General features: G+C 34.1%; 2 protein-coding genes across 3 annotated transcripts; one reads left to right on the top strand and one right to left on the bottom strand.

Moving 5' to 3' along the window:
- Nucleotides 1-6,785: 6,785 nt before the first annotated feature.
- Usp39 (ubiquitin specific protease 39) lies at nt 6,786-9,187 on the bottom strand. Its single transcript, XM_017899056.1, has 9 exons — nt 9,092-9,187; nt 8,494-8,772; nt 8,240-8,415; nt 7,946-8,171; nt 7,580-7,866; nt 7,387-7,515; nt 7,240-7,301; nt 6,927-7,149; nt 6,786-6,851 (listed from the first exon to the last, which is right to left on the bottom strand). Exons 1-9 carry the CDS (start codon nt 9,168-9,170, stop codon nt 6,786-6,788), a joined length of 1,527 nt encoding a protein of 508 aa, XP_017754545.1. The 5' UTR covers nt 9,171-9,187.
- Nucleotides 9,188-10,114: 927 nt separating this feature from the next.
- LOC108546811 (zinc finger protein 260) lies at nt 10,115-12,959 on the top strand. 2 transcript variants are annotated; one of them, XM_017899069.1, is made up of 5 exons: nt 10,115-10,271; nt 10,530-10,559; nt 10,653-10,964; nt 11,099-11,350; nt 11,410-12,959. In XM_017899069.1, the coding sequence occupies exons 1-5, from the start codon at nt 10,131-10,133 to the stop codon at nt 12,865-12,867; spliced, it is 2,193 nt and encodes a 730-aa protein (XP_017754558.1). In that variant the 5' UTR covers nt 10,115-10,130; the 3' UTR covers nt 12,868-12,959. The 2 variants fall into 2 exon arrangements, with proteins under 2 accessions (XP_017754558.1, XP_017754557.1); XM_017899068.1 differs by having other exon boundaries at nt 10,530-10,964.
- Nucleotides 12,960-13,552: the final 593 nt, after the last annotated feature.

Here is a 13,552-nt window from a genome sequence, read left to right on the forward strand (position 1 = left end):
GGAAAGTGCCGTCTATCATTAGATTCGCGGATTTAAAGCTGGCAGGACGAGTCCCAACCACGATAAGCATAGTGGACGGGCTAATGTAATGGCTACCGATGAAGCGCTCAACGTTTCCGTGAGTGTGTCACAAAGAAACTAATCACATGTAGGAGAACGTACTTGCGACCGAAGGGTACTTAATTCGTAAATAATTCGAAGAACTCTTTAAAAATTTGAGAAATTTTTATTTCTTTGCCCGTTTCCAACGTACAATTGCTGCTTAATATTGTTCAGGAGAATGGATATTAGAAACGTGGAAATTTGTGCTTTTTTCGTGGAAGAATTGCAGCGGTAGATTATATTACCAAGATGGACCAATAGAGAATCTTATTTTTAAAAATTTATAATTATTTATACAACTACTAAGAAAAATTGAGAAATAAAGTAACAATTGTTTCGTTCTCTGAAATATTTAAAATTAAAAATGAAACGAAGAAACAGCATTTTATACATCAATAAACGATACATACATTTCTATGTATGCAATTATTTCAAAAATATCTCCAATTAATATTTGCAATAAAATACCGCAAACTTTACTCAATGCATTGAACGTTGTTAACAGGGGAAACGATTCGCGACTTTTGCTTCTCAATGATTAACGACAGTAGATGAAATTATCGTTTGTTTTTCTCTCACCGATTATACCGCTATTATTAACCAAAATGTTACAAATTATTTTTTTAACAACAGATATCGCACGCTTCGAAATAAAAGTTTCATTTAACAAAACATTTCACAGTATACCATCAACGCTGTGTTGAAACAATAATTAACAACAATAGCAACGTCATCAAAAACTTGTCACAGAACCTCGGAAACTTACCACGACATCGCACCCAACCATACCAACCATACTCGTCGCCGGAAAATTCCCTCAAACCACCTCACCAGAAAAGCATAGCAAACGGTTCATTCTCTCTGGAACCTACAAATGCGTAACAGAATCAGCAGATAACAGTGATTCGGACGAGCACAAAGGCTGGGCCCGTTCGAGTCACGGTCAGACGAGCGATAATGCACGGTTCGTCGTGGAATCTTAATCGGACCATCGACTTCTAACTGTTCCAAGATACGGAGCGGTTCCCGGTTTCTTCGCTATGGCAGAACCTCATAATCTCCACGGGAACGTGACCAGGGTAACCCAATTCACCGGCGACGAACTCTGCTAGACTTAATCGCTCGCCCATAGGCAGATGCGCATAGGTGTGCTCGCTACGTAACAGCTGGGCACCTGCTGTCCCTTCGCTGCAATTTCTTCCTTCTACCTGCACGCAACAATGAGCCTACGCTCTTTGTGTCACACTATACTCTTTGTACAAGAGGGGACACCAGGATGCCACGACGAGGCAACGACAAAAACGACGACTTTCTCCGTTGCGGATTTATTTCGCGTGCGAGCGACTTCCTGCACCGAGGGAAAACAATCGTGACTTCTCCCGCGGCGAATCCGCCGATGAATGGAGGAAACGAGGAGATCCCGCGTTTAATCCGAGTACGAACTTTCTTTCTTTAATTGCGACTCTCGTGTCGGTTTCACGCCAGTTTTCCACGATTATGGCGACGGTTACTTCGCGATCTTAGACGTTCTTCTAAGCTTTGGATGCTGATTTAGGATTTCTTGCATGTCGTGGATCTTCTTAAAGGGTTCTGGGATCCTTTTTTAGAGTCTATTCGATTTTTTAGGGTCCTTAGGACTTTGCATTTGAAATTAGGTGCAAACTGTTGTCTAGTTTCGATAATTCGTGGATTTTGGGAATATACCAGGTGTTGCAAAACACAGTAATAGCATAGAAAATTATTTAACGGAATTCCGCGCGATCTTGGACGTTTTTCCAAACTTCGGATACTAATTTGGGATTCCATGGATGTCGTAGACCAATTTTTAGGGTCCTTAGGACTTTGCATTTGAAATTAGGTGCAAACTGTTGTCTAGTTTCTATAATTCGTGGATTTTGGGATTATACCGGGTGTTGCAAAACACAGTAAAAGCATAGAAAATTATTTAACGGAATTCCTCGCGATCTTGGACGTTTTTCCAAGCTTCGGATACTAATTTGGGATTCCATGGATGTCGTAGACCTTCTTTCGAGCTTCTGGGACCTTTTTTAATAGTCTATTCGAATTTCTAGGGTCCCTAAGACTTTGCATTTGAAATTAAGTGGAAGGTGTTATCTTGATTCGGTAATTCGTGGATTTTAGGATTATACCGGGTGTTGCAAAACACAGTAATAGCATAGAAAATTATTTAACGGAATTCCTCGCGATCTTGGACGTTTTTCCAAACTTCGGATACTAATTTGGGATTCCATGGATGTCGTAGACCTTCTTTCGAGTTTCTGGGACCTTTTTTAATAGTCTATTCGAATTTCTAGGGTCCCTAGGACTTTGCATTTGAAATTAAGTTCAAACTGTTGTCTAGATTCGATAATTCGTGGATTTTGGGATTATACAGGATGTTGCAAAACAGTAATAGCATAGAAAATTATTTAACGGAATTCCTCGCAATTTTGAACGTTTTTATAAACTTCAGATACTAATTTGGGATTCCATGGATGTCGTAGACCTTCTTTCGAGCTTCTGGGACCTTTTTTAAAAGAGTGTCGCAAAATAGTAATAGCATAGAAAATTATTTAACGGAATTCCTCGCGTTCTTGGACGTTTTTCCAAGCTTCGGATACTAATTTGGGATTCCATGGATGTCGTAGACCTTCTTTCGAGCTTCTGGGACCTTTTTTAATAGTCTATTCGAATTTCTAGGGTCCCTAAGACTTTGCATTTGAAATTAAGTGGAAGGTGTTGTCTTGATTCGGTAATTCGTAGATTTTGGGATTATACCGGGTGTCCCGAAACAGTAACAGCATAGAAAATTGCTTAACAGAATTCTTCGCGATCTTGTACGTTCTTCCAAGCTTTGAATACTGATTTAGAATTGCTTGGATGTCATACACCTTCTTTCGAGCTTCTGGGACCTTTTTTAAAGTCTATTCGGATTTCTAGAGTCCCTAGGGCTTTGCATTGGAAATTAAGTGGAAGGTGTTGTCTTGATTCGATATTTCGTGGATTTTGGGATTATAAAGTCTGTCGTGAAATAGCAATAGCATAGAAAATTGCTTAACGGAATTCTTCGCAAAAAAATTAGTCGAAAATGGAAGGAAAATAATATTCGTTCGTCTTTGCCGTATATTTATCTTCTCCTGTGTCATTTTGTTCTTTCTTTTCCTTTATTTCATATCGAGGAAATTATAGATGCAAAAAGAGATGTACCACAAGGTTCATTAAGTCCAGCTGTTCCTCGCCGATGAATGAATTACTTGTATCTCGATTTTCGAATAGCAACGTGTCAAACGACTTCGCCTAACTTACATAAGAAAAAAAAATTTCCCCCGAGGCAAATGTACACTCCACAGTGATCTCAGTATCCTAATAAGCCGAAGACTAGCGTAGCTGAAAACAGGCTAAGAATATTCAACGTTTTCTGTCGTTTCCAAAAATACGATCGTTCTCCTTGATCGACAAGAAACGAGATATCTTTATCTAATCAGCCTCATTTCAGGATAAAAAAGTGAAAAACGGAACCCTCCAAATGCTATCCCCATCGTTAACAACAGATTAACTGATACTTATGAACCACTATACTTGTAGCTTTTCATTTTTATCAACATCCTGTTTCCCTTTCTATGAAACCAATTTTGAAGAACTATGCTAAAACTAGTTTTACTGGAAGATTAGTATCTTTACAAATTTAATATTATTAACATAACGTTTCAATGTTCCCATTAACATTTTAATATTTTAATATTCGGTAATTATTTACAATTACTATTACTTCTGGATAAAAAGATAAAAAGAATTGCAAGCATTATTAAATGAAAGTGACATAACTCGACGCGATCGATTTCTTTTAACAAAAAAAAAGGAAAAAAAAAAGGAAAAAAAAGGAAAAAGGAAAGAAAACTTTGCAGATTGCTTTTCGAACTGAGTAAAATAATACAAGCCAGAAACAATGAACTAGGCGTGTTATGGTTACGTATATTCGAACTACCCGGCAGGAAGCGTTTGACAGCGCACTCCTGTATCCTCAATCGATATTTAAGTGCCTCAAGGATGTTTCTCGTAGATGAATACAACCATGATCTCCATCCTTGACACGTTTTTACGTCCATGGGCAGACCGCGGGGAAGCCGCGAACTTAAAAAGCAACACGCGGGAAGAACGAACGGGTTTCTTGCTCCTCTCTCCATACGTGATTCTAACACACGCGAGAAGGTTGAAATATTAGGGATAGCAGGACGCGAACGTCGGTGAAGGATCTTAAAGCGAAACGGTGCATCATACGACGTGCATTTCTGCTTAATACACCACCCACGTTTAAAACATTCCACAGGCATGTCACTGACATCCTCCGCGGTTCGAGAATCCCATACAGCCCTTCGTTTCACGAATGTGCAAGAAAAACCACGCAACTGCTGCCTTTTGTCGCCAACTCCCAATTACCATCGCGATCTTTACCCATTGTTTCAATTTCTACTCGGTTTTCTAAAATATCGCCTGTCTTCGCGCGAATAACGCGAGCAACCTGATGCGAATAATAAGCATGACGATTAATATAAATATTGTAAGCAGTAGGAGAAAAAATATTACAACATTACGAATATCGAAAATTACGAAAGGTATTCGCGAGTAACGTGCGTAATGCGTAGAGGTTAACAACACGAGTGTTGCAAATTTTACGATGAATATTAATTGTTAACTGTTAGACGTATTTTATTTAAATAATTCGTAAATATTTAATTTCGCGAAACAGTTGTATCGTGGGTAATTGTTTCAGAGATACGTGTATCATAACTACAAGGAAGTGTCATTTAACGTAGAAATTATTCTAATTTTAATAGTACTGAATCTTAAGTACTGAATATTAGCATTCGTGGTTATATAATTCTTTCAAAGCGTAAAATTCTTTCGAGAAAGTAACTGTACCTTTATCGTGATATTTAAACATTAATCACCAATATGTATGAACTTAGCGGACGCCATGTTTCTTTCCCGCCCACATTAAATTCTTTATCTAAAAAATCTATCTTTGATTATCTTCGTTGCTTTGCAAACGAAAGCGTCAGTCGTATGCTTATAGAAAAAATAATGAACGTAATGGCACAGATAATCGATAAATTAATATTTAACGTATAGGATATTACGTTTAAAGTAGTACGGATATTTCTATCCGTAATGTGTCAAAACGTAGTGTTCAAAAAATGGCGATCGCGGTACGCGAAGTTGATGACGTACCTTCGATATGTCATCGAGGACCCTCTCGCACGCGGAAACTGGTTTACACGATGCAACGATTACCAAGCGAGATGCTAGGAATCCGAAACTCGCAGCTTCTTCGAGAGTCAACGTACCTCCCCTCTTTTTAACCGAGGAACGTTCAAACTCGCTCCTCCGCCACGGAGGCCACGCAATCAGACAGTTTTTTTGAGGTTCGCATGAAACAGGTATTCGGAGCGGTTACTGGAAGGTAGCACGTATTGGCAAGACGCCGACACAAATCGGAATTACGATGGCCCATGTGTACAAGAATAACCGAGTCGTGAGAAAATTAGCATTGAAACGTGGATCCCGCGTTTTTACCGCTCGAATTTTTAACATTTTATGTCTATCGACAACGAAAACGAGTCTTGATTTAGTAAGACGTTTGAATGCCAAACAGTCTTACGCGGGAACGCTTTAATGAAAATAGAGATTCTCCGTCAGGTGCCGGTTACATTAAATAGAACCGTTACCGGCAGCAACCTACCACGATTTTCGAAAATTCTTAAATACACGTCGTATTTGTCAGTAATTATTTTCCGCGGATATTTACAAACTCGTGTGACACAAATTACATTCGACGGATAAGAACGTTCAATGAACTTTTCCAAAGAGATTAGTAGTTTTTGTCGAAATGTAAACGGGTACTCACCGTACGAGCAAGCGTCGCTCCCACCAGCAATAATCCACGTGCTGAGAACACACTGGACAACACAAGCGTACACACAGACAAAAACACTCGCGACAATGAACTATAACTAGGGAGAGAGAAACGTCAGTATCACTAGCGCGTTTGCCAATACTACGCGAAACACGTTGTTCCGATACACTCCGAAAAACATAAAGCACGACGGAAAAAAAGATAGAAAAACCGCGAACCGTAAGAAACGTTCGCTCGTGACCGTCTCGCGTGGCCGGCTGTGACTCTACTCCGGTTCGCTTCGGCTTCGGCGCGACACTCCAATCCCCACCAAACGTTATTCTCCCCACTGGCGTCGCGACTTCTACTTCCAGTTTGTATTTCCGATCTTCTCGGTAAAGTTCGGCAACTTTCGACATGATCGGCGGTCCGCAGGGTCAGACGTAATAAGGCTTTGTATTTACAATTTTATTTCCATTAAATGCAATTTACTGTAACTGTATTATTAAAGTTACCGCACATACATAAAGAATTTAAATTTCAAGCTACAGCTACACTGTACTACATTAATTGTCACTTTTTTATGTAATAACTTTGATATATAGAAAATATTGTATATGGTAATAAATTTTTCTCTTGTGTTAAATTGTTAATTTTACATACGTATGAAGATATAAATACTAAATTTATTTCTTTATAAATTTGTGTAACAAATTAGATTTATTAGGTAATACGAAATGAAAGATAAAGAAAAGTGCAAAATTGAAATATTTTATTCATATTACATATATCACATCGTTCTTTTACTTTTATTGTCACCGTTTTCCGAGTATATGTCTTTTTTTAATTCATAAATCTGAAAAGAAAACAAATTAAGTAATTCTTATTCAAAAATACTTGTCTGCAAGTAATATAAGTTATTAATACATACTTGAATATATGCTTCTGTCAATGTTATCATTTGAGGTAAAATCTGAGTTACATGTAAATCTTGCAGCTCATACCACTGTCCAGTAGCTCTATGTAAAATGTGAACTCTATATGTTCCTTGACCAGGCTCACCATCGTGCACTATATTTGCAACTAGATCATATGTTGTAAATGGATGTCTTTGTTTTACTTCAGGTGTTAAAATATCTCCAAAATCTACATTTCTAAATGCAGTATATACTTTTAAGTTCTAATTCAAAATTTACTTTTATTGTCCAAGTATTAATAAAATAATATTATTGAATGTTACTTACTTAACTGGGAAATTAACTATGGTAGGATTTTTTTCTACAAAAAATGTGTTCTTTGTAAACCTCTAGACAGAAAATTAAAGATGAGTATATCCAATTATTCTAATAACTCTCTACTATAAAATCTATAATATAATGCCACATACTCACTTTTATATAAAGTATGAGGTAAGGAGGAAGTTCTGTTATTTCAAACCTTTTCATAAAATTCTCTTTATAAGTTTTGTATTCTTTTTCAGTTACAGCATTAAATTTATTTAACAGTGTATATAAATTGACCTATAAAGAAAAGACATGTGTTTTATGGTACTATGATAAGCAAAGGTTATAGCTTGTTACTTACCTGGGGAATGATATTTTCAGTAAATTGGTCTTTAAAAAGAGGCGGTGGTGGAAGATCACATGTTAAATATAAAAATGGACTTTCTGTTACAGTTTCACCATATTCTACAGTATGAAGCAATTCACTTCTTTGACTTTCTTCTAATTCAAGTGGTGGTATTTTCCGTGTATATATTCGCATATGACCCAAAAATGTTTTATACACAATACTAGAATCTCTTTTTTTTGTACCGTTTAATGCTAAATGAAGGGCATTTAAAAACCATGAAAGAAAATCAATTGGATCACCTAAAAATTTGATTTATATGTATAAAATTCATTAATAACAAATAATGAAATTATTGTCACAATATAATCTATTTTATACCCTGTTCTGTAAATTGGAACCTCTTTTTACTCCATAAAACAACAGCTTGCAACATCTCATGTGGACTAACATGAGCTTTAAAGTTACGTGGGTTCCATAATTTTCTCATTAATTCTCCAAATCGTTGAACTAAAAGATAAGAAGAATCTCCAGGTGGTCTTTTTACATGAGAATAATTAGATTCTCTTAGAAAGAAGTCTCTTAAAGGTGTAACATGAGAAAGTGCCTAAAATATTGAACTATTATGATTCTACATAAGGACTAAAGAAATTCAAATATTTCAAAATAGCTCACTTGTAATATGACATTACAATAGTCATTTGCTTTAATATTATTCATTCCCACAATACCAGGAGAATATAATGAACCATCTATGGCTCTTGATAATTTATCGCTGTTATCTAATTGAGCAATTTGTGCTCTATCAAAAGTTGGATTTAAAACATACTTTATATCATCCAGTGATGAATCTGAATAGTAATTATTTATTATGAAATATTAATAATTTTTAATACAGACAAAATGACAAAATGATAATATTTCCTTACCAATTATTTCATAGTTATCAGGTAAACAATAGAATTTTAATGTATGAAGATTCAGGAAAACATGATGACTCTCAGCTACACTATGAGTGTATGCATGAGTATTAGTACCTCTACCTTGAAAGTATTTTCCACACACAAGGCAAGCATAAACATTAATTCTTGATAAAGATACTGAACATAGCTTCTCAAAGTCAAAGTCTAAAAATTGGCGATTTATTGTATCTAAATATGGACATAGTCGTGGAGGTTCTGAATTTATTTTAGCGATTTTGATTGCTTCTGTAATTAAAAAAAAAAAGTGATATATACATATCTTAACCTATTTTTAGGTTAGCACTTATATTTAAAGATATAGTCAATATTTTTAGAGAATTAAATTTATTTAATTTAAAGTCAAATTCAGAAATATCAAAATAATGTTCACCTTCACTTACAACAGCTATAAACTTAATCATGTTGATTAAAATAAGATTATAGTCATTTAACCTTAAAATTCAAATATGTAAACAATAAGTTTCTGACATCTCGTTACTTTTTTTAAGAAGTATTTAACGTGAATAATAATTAACTCGTGCAAAATATAATTATAAATACTCACTGCCAATTTCTTCGTCCGAATTATTTCGGTCTATCAGTAATTTTCGTTTTTGAGGATTCCCCGGCTTATTTGTCGCCATTTTTGTTAGCAGTTTCAGTAAATCATTTTTATACAATGATACATTTGTACCCTTATAAACAATAATGTCTATGAACATTAACATACATTTCATTTATAACATAATAAAAAATAAAATGACATTGATAATTTAAATTTATTTTATTATGTTTACATGTCATATTAATAAAAATATAGACTCTTATTATTCATTAACTACATTAATATTATCTTTTTATTCCTTTTTACATAGTATTTTAATAATTAATACGAAATTAGAGGAGAATATAATAAATTTTTTAAAAGGTTTTTACTTTAATTTAATTTTAATAAATTAATGAATATATATATTATAAATATATATAATATACTTTAAATGTATATAATACATTATTATTTTTTTTAATATTAACAATAAAACGTTATTTAATAAAGTTGGACACAATTTAATGAATTACTTGTATACAATAATTTTTTCAAATGTAATAAATATAAGGATGTTGTTAGTTATTTTCTACCCTCTTACTATAAAACATTATTATAAAATTAATTACATTTATTGCAATAAATATATATTTTTCAAAAATGTAGTTTGTCTTTCGATTTTCGATAACTCGCTTGTCGATTGAAAAAATGTTTAGCGCGCCACCTACGAAACAGATTCTTTTTAGATGAAAAGAGAGCAGCGCAAGCTAATTCCCCCGCTACGGATGCCACGACTGATTGTAAGAGCCTCCCCGATGGTGTGAACGCAGACTCACTTGACAAATATCCCCGGATAATGCATATCTATAAAGTAGACAAATTTTAAACTGAAAATCTGCAGGAGGCGAATTAATAAATGTCGTAATGCGTGATATAAGTTTTTTAAATCACGTAAAAGACCTTTGCCGTTGGATTTCTTGAAGTAAAATCGTTCTGATCAGTCCTTTGGATCGTCTGTTTAATCTGGCAACAAGACGATCTTCTTCGTTCTGTTGATATGGCCGTCGTCGAAGAATTTGATTATTTATGTCGACTATGTGCGACTAAAACGGGTATTCTAATGGGATTACCAATATTCGAAGCCGGCGATCAGATGCGCAACATTGACAAGAAAATAGCCGCGTGTTTGCCAGTGCAGGTAAAATCATGCACGAACGGTAGAGGTCCAATTTCACTGCAATCTTCAGTGCTCTGTCTTCACCCCCTCTTTCTAATTTTACTATAAATAGAGGAAGAAAATTGGTGCAAGGTTTCACGATCTTTTTGTAACGAGGATCAAGCAGTACATTAACTTTAACCATGTGTAATTACTTTAAAAAGCTGAAGATTGTGATGCCTCTTAATATACTTTTTGAAAAAAAAATATTAGTGTTGTCAGATGATTGATTATTTTTAGGTGTCTTTGACCGATCAATTACCAAAAGTGGTATGTGAAGAGTGTGCTTATAAATTGGATCAGTTGTTTGATTTTCGTGAAAAATGTTTACATACTGAAGGAATGTTCATGGAAATGTTAAAGGAAATTGCCAAGGAAGAAGTTGTCCGTATATCAAAACAAGATTTAGAAGAAGTAGAAGAAATGAATAGAATTCAGAGAAATATTGATAGAATACAAAATAATATTGAAAATGTACAAAATCATGTAAATCCTCAAGAGACAGGAGAACCTACTATACATACCATGCAAGTCATGGATGAAATGGATTTGGCAGGCGGTGAACAAGTTGTTACACAAGAAGAAATGGGTCAACAGGATACTGATATCGAAGTTACTGGTATTGACTGTTTAGATGGAGATACTGTCAGAATGGTGGATGAACATATACGAGAAGTAAATGAACAAATAAACCTAATATGCTTGCTGACATAAATTGTACTATATTTATTACAATAATATTTTCATTCTAAATTACATTTGAATATATATTGCTTTAAATATAACTTAAACATATTTTGTCATTGTAGGTTTCTAATCATCAAATAGCAATGCATCTGGAAGGCGATATGACTGTAGTTGGAAATTTAACAGTGAGTGGCCATTTAAGTCAGTTAGGAATAAATTATGTTACTTCAATAAATCCTGAAGATCAAAATCGAGAACCAATTGTACATTATTGTGACAGTGTAAAGTATGAATCAGTACCAATAAAACAAGAGTATCATAGACTACAAGATAGATTAACTACTGAAAATCCTGCAAATGTACTTGAAAATAATGTAAGTTGCTCAATAAAAAGTAGCTAATATGGATTAAAGTAAACTATTTCAATTTATAGGTACCACATGAAAATTTTACTTCTGCTCAACCCGAAACTGGAAGTGATATAGAAGAAACACGTGTAGTTGAAAATGAAACTCCTAGACATACAACTTCTCAAACAAATACTATGGCATCAACAAGTCAAGTAACAACTGGAAATTCAGAAATTTTAGTAGAATATACGAAACGAACTAAACATGCATTATTAGAAACAACATTGAATAATCCTACAATTGATGAAACAGGTTCATACTGGTATGTGTGTCCATTTTGTAATGAAGCAATATTAGGTTCAAATAATATGATACCACATTTTGAACAATACTTTTGCTGTTGTCCCTGTGGTTTATATTTTACAAGTGTTGATGCCTTAAATGTACATAAAGAAAGATGTGATGTATATAAAACTAAAAAGATTAACAAAGAAAAAGAAGTTATAGAATCGGAATTAACGTCTTCTCAAAATGACGTAAATATAGAAGAAAAAAAACAATCAACAGTGAGGCAAAAATGGACTCCAAAAGTTTGTACCCACTGTGGAAAACAGTACAGAACAAATTATAAATTACAAGAACATATGCGAAAACATACTGGAGAAAAGCCTTTTCAGTGTGTAACTTGTGAGAAAGCGTTTCGTAGTAAAATTGGGCTTGCACAACATACTGCTACACATACAGGACAATTTGATTATAATTGTTCCACCTGTGGTAAAGGCTTCCAATCTAAAAGTTATCTTGTGCTTCACCAAAGAGTACATTCAGATTTAAAGCCGTTTCCATGTAACACTTGTGGACAACATTTTAAAACTAAGCAATCTTTATTAGATCATCAAAACAGACATCTTGGAGTTAAACCATATGTCTGTGAAATTTGTGGTAGGGGTTTTATAACTAAAGGACTTTGTAAAAGTCATCAAAAAATACATTCAGGCATGGATAATCGTCAATATCCATGTGTAGTATGCAATAAAATGTTTGTTAGTAAAAGTTACCTCAATACACATTTACGCATTCACACTGGTGAAAAGCCGTATTTGTGTGAAGTTTGCGGCAAAGGATTTTTAACTCGAGTTGATCTCAAAATTCATTCAACGATGCACACCGGAGAAAAAAGTTTTAAATGCGATATGTGCGGGAAAGTATTTGCCAGGAGGGCAGCATTGAGGTGTCACAGAAGATTGCATACTGGAGAACGGCCTTATAGATGCGATGTGTGTGGTAAAACATTTACACAATTCACTCCTATGGCAATTCACAAAAGATTACATACTGGAGAGCGACCATATGAATGTGACGCATGTGGCAAAACATTTGTATCGAGATCAACCATGATGTGTCATAAAAAAAAGCATCACGGTACACCACCCGTGCAGAAAGATGAACCAGTTCCTCGTCAAAATGAAATAAAAAATATCCTACCAGCAGAAATTGTACTTCGAGATTCTCAAGAGGGAATTCAAATTACTGCAGATTGAAACTTATGGTTAAAGATTGAGAAATGTCGAAGCAAATACAAACAACACATGATAGAAAATATCAAGTCTGCATTTTTGTAAGAAGCGGCATTAGTCACCACAATGTATTCCTTTACTGTAGCATATATTTTAAAATTGTATACAAAGAATATATTTTCGAGAATTCTTTGCAAGGGATAACAGTTTTTTCTAAAGTCACTTACAGATATAGAAAGTAAAGAAAAATTAAATAATCATTTACATAATCGTCTTTTTTGTATCGGTACGGATATTTTACCGAAATATGTTGCTATTTTTAATTTATTTACTTTTTTTTTTTTACTTGAAATTTTGTTTTGCCCTAGATTTTTTCAAAGATCAATGATTATTGTTAATCAAGCCATAAAATGCTATCAATTTTAAGTTATGCAATTGATAACTATTGTTTGCAAGCTTTTATAGCCTGTGTATTTGCATTATAAAACCTGGTTTCTAGCTTGTGATATATTTTTTTTAATAACAAATACTAAAAATGTTATCAAAGTTTTTAACATATTTTAACGACGTAGAAAGGATACTATTATTATATAGTTTCTGATCAAATAACATTTATGTTCACTTGAACGAAAAGCTCAAATTATTTAGCAGTGGTATTTAAATTTACAAAATAAAATTGAGATAAATCAATTTATAATTTATTTTTTAA

The sequence above is a fragment of the Eufriesea mexicana genome, unplaced genomic scaffold, assembly GCF_001483705.2.
Source record: "Eufriesea mexicana isolate 0111107269 unplaced genomic scaffold, ASM148370v2 scaffold794, whole genome shotgun sequence".
NCBI classification, from domain to species: Eukaryota; Metazoa; Arthropoda; class Insecta; order Hymenoptera; family Apidae; genus Eufriesea; species Eufriesea mexicana.